This window comes from Sorex fumeus, unplaced genomic scaffold (genome assembly GCF_029834395.1).
Source record: "Sorex fumeus unplaced genomic scaffold, SorFum_2.1 ptg000018l, whole genome shotgun sequence".
In the NCBI taxonomy this organism is placed as follows: Eukaryota; Metazoa; Chordata; class Mammalia; order Eulipotyphla; family Soricidae; genus Sorex; species Sorex fumeus.
Genome location: NW_026606075.1, coordinates 24,330,746 through 24,348,424, shown reverse-complemented (window position 1 = coordinate 24,348,424; position 17,679 = coordinate 24,330,746). Strand labels below are relative to the sequence as shown.

Sequence of the window (17,679 nt, the reverse complement as noted above, 5' to 3'; positions counted from 1 at the left end):
CTATATGGTCCTCCTGAACCCTACCAGAAGCGATCCTTGAGCACAGGGTCAGGGGTAGACCTTAAGCACCACCAGATGTGGCCCTAAAACAAAAACAAAATAACAAAACCCATTCTTGATATTGTGTCAGTTCTGATTTATGCTAAGGCATCGAGCTTCACATACCATTGCTCTACACTGTCTGCATAGATGTTCAGTATGTGTTACCAATATTAGTATTATTACTATTAGTATCATCCTTAATATCATGTTCAAAATTTGTCTAACCTTCCAATAGTGAAAACTAAAAGGAGCTATAACTCCTGAAATCAGTGCACAGGAGGGACTGTGAATAGCAGGACTGAGGTGCCAGATCTGAGTTTGGTCACTGCTGGACTGCCAAAGGCCTCAGGAACTTGCTGGGCCTGTTTCTTCCTCCGACCCATTTCCACAGTGGGTTCTGAGAAACCATCTAGCACCCGCTTGCCCATCAACAATGCCTTTTTGTTATTTTACAGACCGACGAAGAGAAGAGACAGGGGCTGCCTGTGGTGATGCCAGTCTTTGACCGGAATACCTGTAGCATCCCCAAGTCCCAGATCTCCTTTATCGACTACTTCATAACCGACATGTTCGATGCCTGGGATGGTGAGACAGATTGTGTTTTGTCAGTCCCAGGGGCATTTGTCATGCTTTATGCTGATCGCCTGGATTGGCATGGGTGGGCCTGGAGCCAGACCTGTGTGAAGTAGGGTGTGTTGTAAGTGCACACAAGAGCCGAGGATGTTTGATAGCTAGATAAGCACGTTTTCACCCCCCTTTTGATAACCAAACTAAGCAGTCTTAGTCTTAAAATTGGTAGAAACTCAACAGAACACAAAATATATTAGGCTTGCTCAGAGTGGGGTTGTTGTGATGTGGTCACTGAGACAACTTTTCAGTTTTAAATGCAAAGGATTTCTTTGTATTTGAGAAACTGTTGAATATCCTACTATGCTTGTGTGGTCACTTGCAGCCTAAGGTTTATTGTCAGGTTAATGTCTCCACTTTGGACCCCAAATTTGTCCCAATGCCCCAGCCTTATAAGTATTCTGCTTCTAATTTAACAGGCTTTCCCCCTATTATTTTGCACTAAAACAGCATATAATAATAGGCATCATTATAAATCATCATCTGTATATACTACATTAAGTTCACCACTGAATGTCCAACTCTGCCCTCCACCATACAATTGAATCTTTCTTTTAGCTGATTCACCCACTCCCACTTTCCTGCTGGTAACCTCTAAATTTAGTCTTTCGTCTAAATTTTTTTCTATTATTCAGACCCTTTTTGTGTTTATGTTCCATCCATGAGTGAAATCACAGTGTTTTATCCTTCTGTATGACTTAACTTTGCTATGTATAATATTCTCTACATCAGTCCATATTGTTGCAAGTGGAAGGATTTTATTTATACGAACATATTTGTTTTTCATATGTTTATGTATAGCCAAGTAGAATTCCATCACGCATACATGCCACATCCTTTTACTTCTTTCTGGTGGTGCTAAGGACTAAACACATGGACGGCATATGTTCTACCAACAAGTTACATCCCTAGCACTGTGTTGCATCTTCTTTTCCCCATTGTCTGCCGACAGCTACTTACGTGGTTTCCAACTCTTCTATTGTCAACCATGTTTCATGAAGAGAGAGAGCTCTTCAAATTACTAGCTCCTTTATTCTTCAGTTAAATGCAGTTACATAATCCTACCGAATTTCTATATTTTTTGAAGACTCTCCATAAAATGTTATCGAGACTGTACCAGTTACATTTCACCTACAGGGTATAGTGCAACAGGTCCCTTTTCACAACATCTCCAGCTCTTTCTGTTTCTTCTGTTTTGTGCATAATCTGATAACTCACGCTAGGTGTGATTTGATATGTATTGTTTTGAGTTGTATTTCCCTGAAAATAAAGATAATGAACTTCATTTTGTATTCCTATGAGCCATCTCTGTCATTTTTTAGAGCATCTGTACTTTTTTAAAATTGTTTCTCATCTTGTTGAATTTCATAAAATCTTAGTACATTTGATTATTCATTTCTTGTCAGATATAGGATGTGCAAGTGTATTCAGTAGTTAACCTTCATTCTGATGAATTTCAGACTTGCAGAAGCATTCTATACTTGATTAGTCCGTATTTATATTTCTTTTGAGCGATAGCACAGCGGGTAGGGCGTTCGCCTTACACGCGGCCAACATGGCTGACCAGAGTTCGATTCCTCCGCCCCTCTCGGAGAGCCCGGCAAGCTACCGAGAGTATTCGATATGCCAGACACAGTAACAACAAAGTCTCCAATGGAGACGTTACTGGGCCCGCTCGAGCCTTTACCTTTTGTTTTCCTTGCTGCTAGAATCAAGTCCTCAAAGGCAACTCTGAGGCTGATGTCGAAGTATATCGCCCATGTTTTATTCTATGTATTATAGTCCTTAACCCATTTCAAATTTTTGTGTGTTACTGGTCTCTTGCATGTCTGTGTTCTGTTTTTCCAAAACTATTTATTGAACAGGCTGATCTTCCTCCTCTATCCTTGACTTCTTTGACATTAATTATGTGTTGGTCTATCCCTGGGCTCTCATTTGTGTCATTCATTCATTCATTATTTTTATGCTAATACTGCATTGATTTGATTACTACTGCTTTGTTGTATAGTTGAAATAAAGTCTGATATTTCCATTTTCCTTTTTCTCTCAGCATTGTTTTGGCTAGTCATGATCTTTCAGTTTCATTATTTTGTTCTATTTCTGTAAAGAACGCCACTGAGATTTTGGTGAGATTTCATTATTTAGGTAATGCTGGCTATTTTAACCATGCTAATTTTTCCAATCCATAAGCATAAAATATCTTTTCATTTTTCTGTGTTTTTCTTTGAAAATTGCATAAGTTTAGTGTCTAGATCTTTCACGTCTTTGACGGTAAGCAAATTTATCCCTAATATGCATCTTTTGGTTCTTCTATGTCTTTGCAGCCTTTGCACATTTGCCTGCTCTGATGCAACATTTGGCTGATAATTACAAACACTGGAAGACATTGGATGACCTGAAGTGCAAGAGTCTGAGGCTTCCATCTGATAACTGATGCCAAGGCAGAAAAGGACCTCTTGATCTACAAAGGGCACTGAGAATCATAGTAGGAACAAGAGGCTTTCCGTTAGAATGAGAATGACAGTATAGGTTAGGAAATTAACGTCTATTATTTAACCTCAGTCATTCAAGTTCCCAAATTTCATTTTTAGAAAGTGATGTTCCATAAAGAAAAATAGATCATTTTGAACACTCAGTGACAGAACACACACACAGCAAACTCCTGTGCTCTGCTGTTATTTTTGTGTGCTTTCATCCATCTTTGGAGTGGGTTTACCATAACAGGACACAAGCAACAAAGACTTGGAGATCTGAGCCCATCTCTGGATGATTACCAGCTAGCTTAGCCAGTGTCCAGCTCATCTCCTACTGTACAAGTCACCATCACTCTGTAGCTTGACTAAATTCCGTAAGTATGAAGGATTCAAAAGAAGAGCAAAATTAAAAACTACACAAAAAAGAACAAAACCAGGACCAAATTACTGGTAAATTAGCACCCGCGCCTCCATGGCTAGTAGCTATTTTGGTTGATGGTGTGACGCCTAAGCTAAACAGTCTTGACCCCATGAGTGCCCTCTTTACACTGGAATAGGCAGGTTGCATAGGTGGGATTCTTTCCTCCAGAAAGCCATTGTGATGGGGAAGTGACATTTTGTTGGGGAGGAACCCATGAGATTCCCGTATTTCTGGTTTGGAGGCTGTCAAGAGACACTGTAGTATTATATTAAAGCCATTAAATCTGAACCCTTGGGAAAGCTTTTTTAAAAAAATTTATATACGTTTGCGGTTTAACATTTTTATTAACGCAATCTAAATTTTCTGGGTATAAGTCCATGAAGTATGCTGTGCCATATATCATCTGTATGTATTATTTGGGGCAGGGGATAAGGGAAGGTTCAGATGTTTTTACCTATCTATATTTGAGATCATGCCAATTTCCTTTAATTATGTAAAAAAAAGCATAGAAGATGTGTAAATATATGAGAAAACAGGTATATGGAAAAGCAGTAAATACTATTTTAAGCTATTGTATGCTAAAAGCTTCTAAAGCACAAGTGCATATTTTTATACAGCTCTTTTCACAACTTTCTGTGATCTACATAAAGTCAAATTTGAGATTTTACTTTCTCTTGGAACAACCAGCTATTCTCCATGTATTATAAATATTAGAAACTCAGTAAACAGTATCTTTGTTTTTACTTTAATTCTCTGTATATCATATTGCATTTTGAGGAGGTATAGAGACAACTGAATAGTTTCTTTATTCAGAAAAAAAATGGAATGCAGAACACTAGATTTAATACATGGAAGAAAAAAGATAATAACTATCACTACATAATGTGCCAATTTTTTTCTATGTTTTGTACCCAAAAAAAAGAAACATGATAATTCCATGCAAAGAAATGTATTTAAATTATTTTTGGTAGATGATGAGAACTTGCTTGGTCAGACAGCAGTGAGCTTTGTATTGCTTTGTTGCATTATATAAATGTGATGAAAATGTTTTTGTGATGTACTTGTAACTAAATTCCTACAGCCATTTTTCATTCCCAACAGCTGTTTTTATTTTACCTCTTTGGCCTAAATTTTTCATAATTTCAAAGTTTTGGTTGAGTGTCCTTTATTTCATGAGTCACACTTTTTTCAAACACATTAAAATCAGAATGCCAGAATTCCATCGTTAAGGATCTCAATTTTCCTAGGTTTCTGAAGTTTGCTTGAAGCAAGAATAGTCTTTCACTATGTCACTTTCAGTTCCGTTTGGTAAGTAACATTTATTAAATGTTTGACATTCTTCTATATGTATATCACCTCTTAAAGCTACATGCAATTAACTTCATTTTCATGTATATGTTATATTATTTAATTTGAACAGGTACTGAAGTTTTAGTACAGCTGTACTCTGTATCACGTACCCTGCTGTGGCAGAATCTGCTTAGTTGTTAACTACAAGTACAGTCCTCCACATAATTGGTTTCTTAGAAATTACCCTTATGGTATATCTATCATATGGCATCAACTGTAATTACCTCTTACATGGAAATGTTTACTAACACATTCTGTTTTGAAGAAGCCTTTTGATTTAGGAAAATGCAACACAAATACAGAAGGAAGTTGCATTTTAATACAGCTTACCCTGAAGAGTTTAGTATAAACATTATTATCTGAACCAGAATGATTTATGAAATTTTCAATGTACTTACCTGTGGAGTTATATACCATTGAGTCGACACGCTCGTTTCATTGAATTTCCCTTGTGTTGATGTTGTGATGACCAGGATTGCACATATTTTTGTCATTTTTGACCCTGCACCAAGGGGGCACACCTTGAGTTGTGGTGCTTGCACCCAAAATTGACTGGCTGGAAATTGCATGTGGTGGTGCCAGGACTGTTTTGTGCACATGCAGGAGGCACAGGGATAGGAACTACAGCCTCATCCTTACAAGGCAGTGGCAGATTTAGTCACTGGGACCTCTCATGGCTTCCCACCAGTTTTTTGTTTGTGTTTAGGACTTACTTCTGGCTCTACACTGAGGAATCATTCCTGATGGGCTCGGGGAACCATATGGAGTGCCAAGGATAGAACCCAGGTTGGCCACGTACAAGGCAAACACCCTATCTGCTGTACTATGGCTCCGGCCCCATCACCACAGCATCTTTACCTAGTCATCAGTTTGATTGATTCCATGTTTTGGTTATTGTGAGTAATGATGTCATGAAGGCATGGCTTCAAATATTCTTTTATTAGCCTGTTCATATCCTTTGGATAAATGCCTAGGCATGGTCTTGCTGGATCCCATGTGCAAGGAATTGTCTTTTTCAAGAAATATTTATACTACCGATAAAGGCTGCACCATTTTACATTCCCAACAACTACTAGACCTGAGTTTCTTTTACTCCACGTCCTTCCCAGCACACCTTTGTGTCTGGTCTCTGATATAAGCCGTTCTCACTGCACAATGTGATCTCCTTACGGTGGAGCTGGTTTTCATTTCCCTGTTACTGATGTTGAGCATTGCTTCATGTATCAGTGGGAAATCTATGTTTCTTCTTCAGAAAAGTGTCTATTCAGGTCTTTTAGCTTTTGTTTTTTTAACTGGGTTTCTTTTTTGTTGTGTGAGTTCCTTACTTAAGATATACATTCCCCTATCATGTGTAAGATATGCTGACTTTCTTCTACAAATTGGTTTTTGTGGTAGTGTCATGTTAAATTTGATGGTGACCCACTTTTTTATTGGCTGTTTTCTTCTATGTGTTTTATGGCTTCAGATCCAACAGATTTTATTAAATCACCATGAGATAGTTACAAACTTCCATGTTTGGGTTTCAGTCACACAATGATCAAATACCCATCCCTCCACCAGTGCACATTCCCCACCACCAGTATCCCCAGTATACCCCTCCTTTCCCACCCTCCCTGTCTCCATGGCAGATATGATTCCCCATAATCTCTCTCTACTTTTGGGCATTATGGTTTGCAATACAGACACTGAGAGGTTATTATGTTTGGTCCTTTATCTACTTTCTGCACACATCTCCCATCCCGACCAATTCCTCCAGCCATCTTTTTGTTAGGGATCCCTTCTCTTTCCAGCTGCCTTCTCCCCTTTGTTCATGAGGCAGGCTTCCAGCTATGGAGCAATCTATCTATCCCATGTATCTACTATCCTTAGGTGTCAGCCTCCTGTTATGCTGTTTTATACTCCACAAATGAGTGCAGTCCTTCTATGTCTGTCCCTCTCTTTCTGACTCATTTCACTTAGCATGATACTCTCCATGTCTATCCATTTATTTATAAGCAAAGTTCATGATTTCATCTCTGCTGACAGCTGCATAGTATTCTATTGTGTAGATGTACCAGAGTTTCTTTAACCAGTCATCTGTTCTAGGGCACTTGGGTTGTTTCCAGATTTTGGCTGTTGTGCTGCAATGAACATATAGGTACAGATGTCATTTCTATTGTGCTTTTTTGCATCCTTGGGATATATTCCCAGAAGTGGTATTGTGGGGTCATATGAAAGCTCAATTTCTAGTTTTTGAAGGACTGTCCATATTGTTTTCCAGAAAGGCTGGACTCGTAGGCATTCCCACCAACAGTGAAAGAGTGTCCCTTTTCCCCCACATCCACGCCAGCACTGGTTGCTTTTGTTCTTTTGAATGTGTGCCAATCTCTGTGGTGTGAGATGTTATTTCATTGTTGTTTTGATTTGCATCTTCCTGATGGCTAGTGATGTCCAACAGCCAAGTTTTCAATCCATTTGTTTTGCATTTGGCTATTTAATTTGGTGCTGGCTTGTTTGTCCTAGGTTAAATGCCCATAGAAAATAGATGTGTGGATCTATTTTCAAGTGCTCTAATACCTAGATCATGATTCCATATAGAGTTGCAAAAACTTTGTTTTAAAATAAATTTATGATTTATCAGTAAATGTTTGATTTCTATACAAACTTTATAAACTTTGGGTCACAGTCGAAAAAGTTTAAACAATCTTTCTCTTATTTCATTTTCCTGTTCTATGTGCCTGTTCCGTTTCATATTGTTTTAATTAAATGATGCTTTTTAATATAGTTTGAAGGCAGGGAATATAAATGCCTCTTTTTCTCATAATGGCTATTCAGGCTCTTTTGTGGTTCCATACACATTTTAGAATTGTTCTGTTTTCTTGAATAATGCCATTATATTTTTTAGGGATTGTATCTATAATGCTGTTTTCATTGTGAATTAAAATTGTGGCACAATTTGGCTTTTGGCTTTCCTTGGAAAGGAAAGTGATGGTCATGTATTTCTTTTATCATTCCAGGCTTCAGTTTCCTGTAATGTTATGGCATTGGTCTAGCTTAGATTACTGTCATTCTTCTGGTCTTTGTAGATAGCTGTAGAAGCAGCTGCTGAAGGTAAAATTAGTGAAAATGAGTTTTCTTTCAGTTTGTGTGTGATCAACAAATAAATCTGGTGTTAAGTTCTCTGACACATCAGTTTAAATTTATGAATAAGTTCACAACTAAATTCACCTCACCTGTTTTTAAATTTTTTATTTTTTAGTATCAAAAAGGTAAAACTCTTCTGTGTTACTGGACAGTGGTCACTGCAAGAAATGATACAAGTAAAAATCTTTCCTGAGTCAGAGGTGACGGGGAATTGGGCGCTTCTGGAGCATCCTAACTCTTGACCTATCTAGCACCAATCAAGGCAATAAGTATTTAATTTTCCGAGGACAGTTCACACTGAGGCAAAAAAGTGCACCTCTATAAAATCTCTATAGAATGTTAGTAGAAAAAAATGATTTAAACAACTTATACCAAAATGTTATGGGCAAACCAAGATTCCAAAGTTTCTGCTGACTGACTTTATCGCATCTCTGTTTCCAGCTTCATACAGGGTAGGTTCAGACACTCAAGTCAGCAATTACCACAGAGTGCAGCTACTATGCAGACTTTATTTCCTGCAAGAATCTCAACATGAAGATTCAGGATAATCTATCTCCTGCCAATGTTCAGTGAGGCTCTGGGATCAATCTATGTTATAATGCCTCAAGTTTATGAATAAGAACTTAAGTACAGGTGTCAAAATGATGCCAACTGAGTGAGAGGTCTTCTCATTTAAGTCTTTAATGCACAAAAATAATCATAAGTCTACTTAAGTCACAATTCTATAACTTCTACAACAGGTCTGTTATGTGAAAAACTCATATTCTTTGGTAAATATACTAATACTTGAGAGGCCACAAAACATCAGTTTACAAGTCCACAAAAAAAAAAAAAATTCAAACATAGAATTTTATGGCATGACAAGAAAATATTTTATAAATATAAATTATCATTATTATGGTTTTCAAAGTACTACCCTACTTTCAATGTTCACAGTTCATGCATAGGTAGTTACAATTCCTTTAACTAGGCAGCAAGATATAAGTCACCATTCTCCTCTAATTTTTGAAATAATTTTAGACTGCGCAGTCCAGATTCTCGTTCCCCATTTTTCCACAAAATAATGAGATGATCAGCAGAACATGTCACTAGTCCATGATCTTCAAAGTAGAGAAACATCTATAAAGACAATTAAAATGATGAATCACGGGGGAAAGACATTAGCAATAACAATGTACAAGATACACACTAGGGGGAAAGTCTTTGGATCTGAATGAAAAACTTCATTTTATCTTTATGTATTAGCAATAGTCACAAACACTAAATATGAGACAATTACCTAATATTATAAAAGTCCTAATGTACCTTCTGATTAACCATAATCTGTAACTGTTCAAAAGTTTTTTGTGCCACCACCAGTGGAACTTGAGGAACCATCTCCTTGGTTTTCAGAGGCCCTTATTATTTCTATTTGCATCATTATTTCTAGACAACTGATCCCAAAGAAATACGAACTTCATTTCTTATCAATCACCCCATAAGCATTTACTGTCATCCATATAACCCTACCCTTAAAACGGTTCTAATTCAGTTGTGAAAACCAATTTATAATTTGATAGTATCAAGTATATAAAATCCTTATAATCAGGTTACTAATCTTTGCACACTATGATTTAGCACAGAAAAGGGGGAGCTAGATTAATAATAACTGAAATTATTACAGAAAGTGCCAAAACACACACAACTCTCCAGTAAAAGGCAGCCCATGCCCCGTACTGGAATTAAAAATAGGTCAACAGCATATTGATGAGAAGACAGATGAATACTTCAGAGAGGAGCATGGAAAAGGTATAGGGAGGAAATATGGGAGCAGATTCAGTACACAAAGGAAACTGGAAATTTTCTGATACTTTCATATTATGACAAACATCCACTTTGAAATTCAGTTTCCTCTGCCATTTAAAAACCTTTACTAGCTTCCTACTCCATTCTCTTATTAGGGTTCCTGAGGATGGCAGGAGTTAAACTCTTGTTCTATAGCTCCAGACTCATCAATCTCCTCTTTGCCACCAAGTAGCTCTAATCTTTGCCTTTCTATCTGCCCAATTCCATGCCCACCACTCAAAAGACTTAAAACTGTAGCTCATCAAGCTAAACAAAAAGCTTCCCTCTCACTGGCATAAGACATTCTACCCAGCATCAGGGAGCTTATGGAGAATCTACATGATGCTCAAGTCTTCTATGTGCTACCTCGGGGTTCACCATGAGCAGCTAAGGCAGGCAGAGAGAAAAAATACAGATTTAAGAACTATAAGTGTGACACTGCTATTCCTAAGCATAAGTGTAGTTTCAAATGAAAATTTATTTGTATTTTGGATCACTTGTGGTAGGGATCAAACCCATGGTGGCTGTGTGCAAGGCAATCCCTTTCCTGCTGTACTGTCTCTCCAACTCTAAGGAAAACAATTTTAAGAAATTACTTGCATGTGGCCTGCTTAGTGTTATCACTAAGATCTATCTTGACAGATCACAGATTTTTGTTAAGGCGATGATGCTTATAGAAAATATTAATGTGTTTGCATTATCCACAAGATAGAACTGAATGCATCTGTAATTCTCAACTAATGTTTCCTATCTGCATAACAACCACCAAGACACTGGGTTTTACTGAAGCTAATTCTTCAAAGGAAGGAAAAATAGTGTTCTGTTTGTTGTTCCTGGAATCAGACTCTGTGAGGCTTTGCTTAACTCTTCACAAAGAACCGCAAGTCTCCATGCACCTTTAGTAGTTACATATAAATCAATACTATATAACATTACCTTTATTGTCAGCTTCTCATTTTGAAAATGGTTGTGAAGCCGTTTTATTAAAGTAGGAGCATTCCTTATTATCACTCACATAATCTTTCTCTGAAGGTACATCCTATCCCATCCCTAGTACCAGCAGAACCCTGATAAAAGAGTGTCAGCCTTAATGAGAGTAGCAGAGTCAAGAGTGGTAGAGAATTAGGATTTCCCTGGACAGTTATATGCCTGCTGCCAACAATACCTCCACAGATGATGAGTGTCCAATCAAATCTCCAAGAAGCACCAGTGAACATGAAGTGGCATTTTCTTGCTTTTTAACAGGTTGACTGGCTTGTTTACTCACTCTTCCAAATCCCCACATGTTAAAAAATCCTAGAAAAATAATTAGTCCTTTAGAAACTTTACTCCTTATAATAGTAAGAAATCAGAAAAAAAAAATTCACATACAAAAAAGTTCTGCCCCTATTTTAGTCAATGGCTAGGGAGATAGTAGTAGACACTAGGCTCTTTTTTTCGGTGGGGGGTGAGGGGGCAGGGGGTCATCTGGCAATGCTCAGAGCTTATTTCTGACAATGCTTGAAGGGACCAAATCCAGGTTAGCTGCGTGCAAGGCCAGCGCCCTATACTATTTCCCTCCCACCCCTATCCCTGACTAGGTTTTTGTAAAATAGGTTAGTTCATCCTTCTTGGCTTTCCAGGTGTGTTCATCTTTTTTTTTTTAAGTGCCTACTCACACACCCACTGGTTGAAAGTACATGAACGTGATATAAAAGCCGTGAGCAGAAAACAAAAGGCGTGGAAGGTCTAAACAGCAGTGTCCAAAACAAGGGCATGATTTAGCTCCATCAACAAAGATAAAAGATTAAAAAATCCAATAAAACACCCTATGACGTCAGGTAATCAGGAGAAAATTCTCTAAAGGTATCAGCATCTCATTCTTACACAAAGGCTGCTGTTTCCCAAACTTAACACCAATGCTTATGAGATTATAATTTGAATATAAAGATGTGGTATTTCTTTTTCATAAACCGTTTTTAATATTACTAATGCCTCAAGGTATAGGGAGCACTTCAGTATGGCAATTGATGGCACAGGAGGAATTCTAGTTTTATGTCAAGAGAATTATAATATAAACCAATCATTTTATCACATCAATCAGATTACCAGAAAGTGTTTTCCTTTCATACTCAAAAGCTATGAGTACTAGATCCTAACTACCACATTCTTGATTTAAGCAACTATGCCTCTGTGGATCATGATGTATATTATTTTTGTGGTTTTGAAAAAAAAATGTCTTCCATGTGAGATAGTGTCAGAGAAAAAGCCACACCTGTTGGTACGGGTTCAGCGGCGAGCTGCTGCTTCTCGCGTAACTCCCAAATGCGCACACTGCCATCTTCTGAGCAGGAGATCAACTGCCTGTCAGGACAGAGAGAGGCTGAAGCTGTACCCAGTGGCACCCAAGGATGCTCTCCTTGGCTCTTAGCAGGAGATAATAAAAACAATCTACACAGCTTTGCGGTGAACAGCACGGGAAGGCCAGTGCTATGTCACCCCCTCTTTAAATGTGCACTCTGGGAAAGACCTTATAAATTAGCCCATTTTCCAATATTTCAAGGAGCCCCCTTCTCTCCTCTCACTTATCTTTCCAGGAGCCCCTATTTCTCAAGTATCCTTCACAGAAAACACTATTCCCTTCGTAGCATTTCGTCTCTATTAATTCAACAGCCAAATTAGCCTGGAGAGGAATGACCTCACTTAATAGCCTGAGCGAACAATAAGGTGAGGCTATGGAAAATAACAAAAAGAAAAATTAAGACATACTGAGTGTCCAAGTTTTTTTTTTACCCTTTTCAAATAAATACCAGGTTTTAAGCTAGCTCTTCTTCCACCACCAGCCTCCTTCCTGGGGCCCCTGAACTATTTCCTCATATAATAAAACTCAAAGTCATTTGATCACGCGCAGTTCCTTGTAGGTTCTGGATCCCCACACCACAGCCTTTTCTGTTAGAGAAAGCCACGGAGGTGTTTTCCATTTGCAGAAAGTAAGAGCTGGCCAGGCCACAGGTCAGGTAAGCGTTACTAGAGAAGTCACACCCGGAGGAACCTGAATTCTCTCTGCTGCTGGACAGGAACACTACCTGTTTGGCAGCCTGGCAATGTGCAGGACGCTGGAGTCATGTGCTGTTTTCTGGCAGGCGACCACACGCTTCGTCGGCAGGTTATACACGTACAGACCCCGTCCAATGGCGGCAAACACATTCTGGGGGGAAATTCAGAAATGGTTGTGAGAACTGCAGTTGCCCCAGCTAGGATGATGGATTCCCCACCTCTGAGTGACAGCAAGAAATCACGGTCACTGTACAGACTTCTGACCATCCATCAATCCGTATTACTGGACTCTTCCCTGTAGTCTGAAAATAGCACCGCACCAAGAGTTCAGAGCATCTACAATATAGAAGGTTATGACTGTATACAGAAAGATGCTCTGTATCATACCCAGAGGAACTAATGTAACCTCCTTCCTCACTACAGTACAACATCTAGAGCAAGGAGCTGTGGCCTGTGGCCCTAGATTTTCATTCACATAACAACATATCCTTGGGAAATTAGCTTGCTTTTTTTTTGGCTCAGAAAATGTAAACAAGGGGCCAGAGCAATAGTACAGCAGATAGGGGATTTGCCTTGCACACAGCTGACCCCGAGGTCAATTCCCAGCATCTTATACATGATCCCCTGAGCACCACCAGGAATGATCCCTGAATGCAGAACCAGGAGTAACACTGAAGCAGCACGACATGTGCTCCTCCAACCCCACCCCATCCCACCCCACCAAAAAAATAAAATAAAATGTAAGCAAGGTTACTGGCACTGTATAGCTTAAGTAGTTAAGAGACTTAGAAGGGACAGGGGAAAAGACATGCTGAAGTAGCACTATCATAAGGCTTCACACTTAACATTTTTTACAGTTGTTTTTACAGTGTCAAGGATCAACCCCAGAGGCTCACATATGCAAGGCAAACACTACTACCAAGCCAAACCAGTCTCATAAAAGTGTTTTTCTCGAATGAAGTGCATTAGAAATAATCATTCTGTACTAGTACCAGTATCACTGTTTTATACTTGTGGTACTGCTCTACCGTGCTCACTTCCTAAGTGCCAGGATTCCCCCACTGTCCTACAGTGATCCCTGCCCTCAGCACCCTCACTTCCCTGTTCTATTAACTGCATCTCAGGGCTGCGTCCACGGGGATTGTCTAAATTTTTGCTTTGCTTCCTTAGACTCCACCTATCAGTGAGATCATCTGATGTTTTATCTTTTTTCTTTCTGACTCACGTCACTTAGCATGACACCCTCAAATTCCATCCAAGTTGCAGCAAACTGCAAGATTTTATCCTCTCATAACTGAGTAGTTTGGAAATAACATTTTTCAGGGGAGGAAAAGTGGAATGGGGGCACATCTTGTGCTGCTTAGGGCTTACTCTTGGCTCTGTGCTCAGGGAACACTCCTGGTAATGCTGGGGGGACCATATGTGATGCCAGGGATCAAACCCAGATTGGCCACATGCAAGGCAGCACCTTACCTATTATACTATAGCTCCAGCCCCCAGAAATAATACTTTGCTAAAACAACTTTAATCTTTTGAGGAAAAAAAACTGTCTTTGGACCACACCCACCAATGCTCATGGCTTACTCCTGTGCTCTATGCTCAGGGAACAAAGGGGTACTAGAGATCAAACCCAGATTGGCTGTTTGCAAAGCAAGTGTCCTACCCTCTGTACTATCTCTCCAGTCCTTTCAGCAAATATTTTCCCTTTAGCCTCACATCCCATCAAGGCAGGAAAAGCAAGTATTGCTGTTTCCCAGATGAGCAACTTACAGTTCAAACAAACATTAAAGTCACACAGGAGGAGCTAGAGAAATACTACAGGGGAGATTAGATGCTTCCCTTGAACTCATCTGGCCCCAGTTCAATCCCCAGCACCACATAAGGTCTCCTGAACATGGAATAAAACCTGAGCATCACTGACTGTGGCCCCACAACTCTAGTTTCTGTCTCACACACACACACACGAAACAAGATTTTGGGACCACACCAAAAAACAAGACGTGACATAAATACCTGAATCAAGGTGATGTTCTAGACCCTTTGCTCACACGACATCACACAGCTTCCAAACTTATTTTCTAAGTCACTAAAACTTTTGCTAATAGTCATCTCAGAATCTTTCATTCTTAACAGGTACCCCATTATGTTGCCCCTTCAGAAATTCCCTCCACATTGCTTTCTCATTTTCACCAGGAGGAGGGTGAAAAGGCTACAAACCCTTCTTAGATATACAGTAACTGAATACAAGCATATAAAGGCATCTGGACAGCCCAAGTCACCTCCCCCACCTACCTCAAATAATTGACGAAGTCAGTGCTCCTCCGAAGACTCAAGACAAAGAATTAGAGTACAATGTTTGGCATGACGAGGGGCCAGGGATGGATGACCCTGGAAAGAGAGCAGCATGCAGCTTTCTCTCCACTAATCCAGGGCTTCTTAAACTTTTTCTTTCCATTGCGACCCCTTTCCACTTCAGAAATTTTATGTACTCCAAGCATATGGGTAGACAAGTTAGGTATGGACCGACAATGAATTGTTTTTAAAATAAATGAAAACAACCTCCACATTCAGTTATGCAACTACATATGGGAGTCAACCCACAGTTTAATAAGCCAGGCTCTAAACTCTACCCCTCCACAAGCATCTAGCAATGTATGGCTTTCTAGCTCAGCCCCCTGCCCCTCACACTCCCCAACACATCCACATATGCAGAATTTCAACCCTAAGCCACAAGCACCACCTACAGGAAAACAAAAGAAGCTAACCCAGATGTGTAAGCAGAAATACCTCCACAAGCAGACACTGTAAAAACCTGATGGAATTCCTTAAAGAAAAATGAATTTCCAGGGGGCAACTGTAAAGACACACAATTGGAGGGAGGACAAAATGAGACAAAATTTAAGTGCCATTATGATGAAAGTTAGGTGAGAGTCTCAAAAACAGAGAAGTTCAAGATAAAAAAACAAACAAACATACGTACAATAAAAAACCTACAAGAGCACAGGAGTTCTTCACCAGAGACTGAGGATACTTTCAATTCCAAGCAGAGATGCTGGATAAGAAGACTTGGAGGGGCTGGAGAGAGCGTGACAGGTGGAACACGGATCTGGGTTAAATCCCTGGCACTGCATGTAGCCCCCAAGCACAACCAAGAGCAATTCCTGGGTACCGCTGGGTTCTGCCACTACCACTCTTCCAAAATGAGCACACAGAATGAGATTCAACATAACATGGGAAGAATGATAAGTAGACCCGATTTTATAGAATTTCTTGGATTAGATATAAATGACAAAAAATACTCCAAAGACAAAAATTAAGATTTAGGAATAATAAATCCCATGGCAAATATCTGGCTCCACTGAGAGAATAATGGGTGTTCTAGAAGGTGGGAGAGAGAAGGCAGCCAGATCATATTTGAAGAAATAATAGTTGAAAACTCCCCAAACCTAAGAACTAGCCACTGATGTCCAGGTAGCTAAGGAAACACCCATTTCATTTCTAAGCCCAAAATGACCTCCAAAGATACAATACTGTTAAGTCACTATAATCAATGATAGAGGCCTGTGAGACAGTACAGGCTCACAATGCCTTCCTACATACACAGACATCAGTTCAATCCCCAGCACCATGTAGCGCGCCCCAGCACTGAAGGCTTTTGAGTACCAATGGGTTTGGCCCTGGAGGCCCCTGACCACTGATGGGATGGCTCAAGAAATTCTTGGACCTATACATTGAACCACTGGCCCAAAGTGAGTGAGAATCACCTGGCGGAATTTCCAGGTCTCCTGATCACCACATGGGAGTCCCTCTACCCTGCTTCAAAGAAATAACCAATGATTTTTTTAAAAGTCTACAGTCTGCTAGACAAGAAGCAAGTAACATAACAAAGTACCTCTATTAGGCTTTCATCAGACTTCTTAGCAGAAACCCTACTATTTATTTGTTTAATGAAATGAGATTCACAGTTCTAAAAAATGGCAGTCCAGAATTCTTTACCCTACAAATCTATTGTTCAAGTATGATGGAGAAATAAAGGTTATTCAGACAAGCAGAATTTTAAAAGTTTCTAACAATAAACCTGTCCTGTAAGAAACACCGAAAAGGAGTTGTATATGAAAATAAGATACACAAGAACACAAAACCTCAAGCAAGGTGATAAATGGTAATATAGTCTATGCTAATATAGAAGCGAAGCATAGACTATAGTGATAGAAGACAACAACAAAACACAAAAGATGAGAGAGAAAAGGATAATCTGTACAGTCTAATGATGACAAGTCAACACAGGCACATAAAACAGGCCATTTGAGATAAAGTATAATATAATGTCTTGGTAAATACAAAAGACAAAACCTCTTGGTAAGCACAAAACAAACAAATAAAAACTGGAACAGGAGCATTTAGAAGAGAAAAAGAAGTGGAGAGAATCATCAGGGAAAAACCATCTAAATGTAAACGTAGATCGAAATAAAAGGGAGAGATGGTGCAGGGGACAAATTAAAAGGGAAAGGGTGTTAAGGGTCTTATATTGGAAGTGACTAACCAGGACACCCAAATATGGTCCCAGGAGCAGAGCCAGGAGCAATCCCTAAGCACTGGAAGGCGTGTCCCCAAAACAAAATGAAACAAGACAAAAAAAGGTGTGAACAAGAAGAAGAATGATAGGACTATTCATCTTCAGGTTTACTGGTTCTTTCCTTGTTATCTCCACTGTTAAATTTAGAGAATTTTAATTTTATATGTTGCATTTTTCATTTCAAAATTTGTATCTTTTTAGTTTGG

General features: G+C 39.2%; 2 protein-coding genes across 5 annotated transcripts in view; one reads left to right on the top strand and one right to left on the bottom strand.

Annotated features, from left to right (window-relative positions):
- Positions 1-4,781, top strand: part of PDE8B (phosphodiesterase 8B) — a 271,503-nt gene extending 266,722 nt beyond the window's left edge. For all 4 annotated transcript variants that reach the window (XM_056112509.1, XM_056112510.1, XM_056112508.1 and 1 more), the window contains exons 21-22: positions 498-627; positions 2,994-4,781. In XM_056112509.1, the coding sequence (XP_055968484.1) occupies positions 498-627; positions 2,994-3,103 (240 nt within the window). In that variant the 3' untranslated portion in view covers positions 3,104-4,781. The remainder of the gene's footprint in view (positions 1-497; positions 628-2,993) is intronic.
- Positions 4,782-8,166: 3,385 nt separating this feature from the next.
- The window catches only part of WDR41 (WD repeat domain 41), a 45,981-nt gene continuing 36,468 nt past the window's right edge, over positions 8,167-17,679 (bottom strand). The window contains exons 11-14 of the mRNA XM_056112539.1: positions 12,927-13,048; positions 12,116-12,204; positions 11,027-11,157; positions 8,167-9,156 (exon numbers count right to left, since the gene is read on the bottom strand). Coding sequence (XP_055968514.1) covers positions 9,004-9,156; positions 11,027-11,157; positions 12,116-12,204; positions 12,927-13,048 — 495 coding nt within the window. The 3' untranslated portion in view covers positions 8,167-9,003. The remainder of the gene's footprint in view (positions 9,157-11,026; positions 11,158-12,115; positions 12,205-12,926; positions 13,049-17,679) is intronic.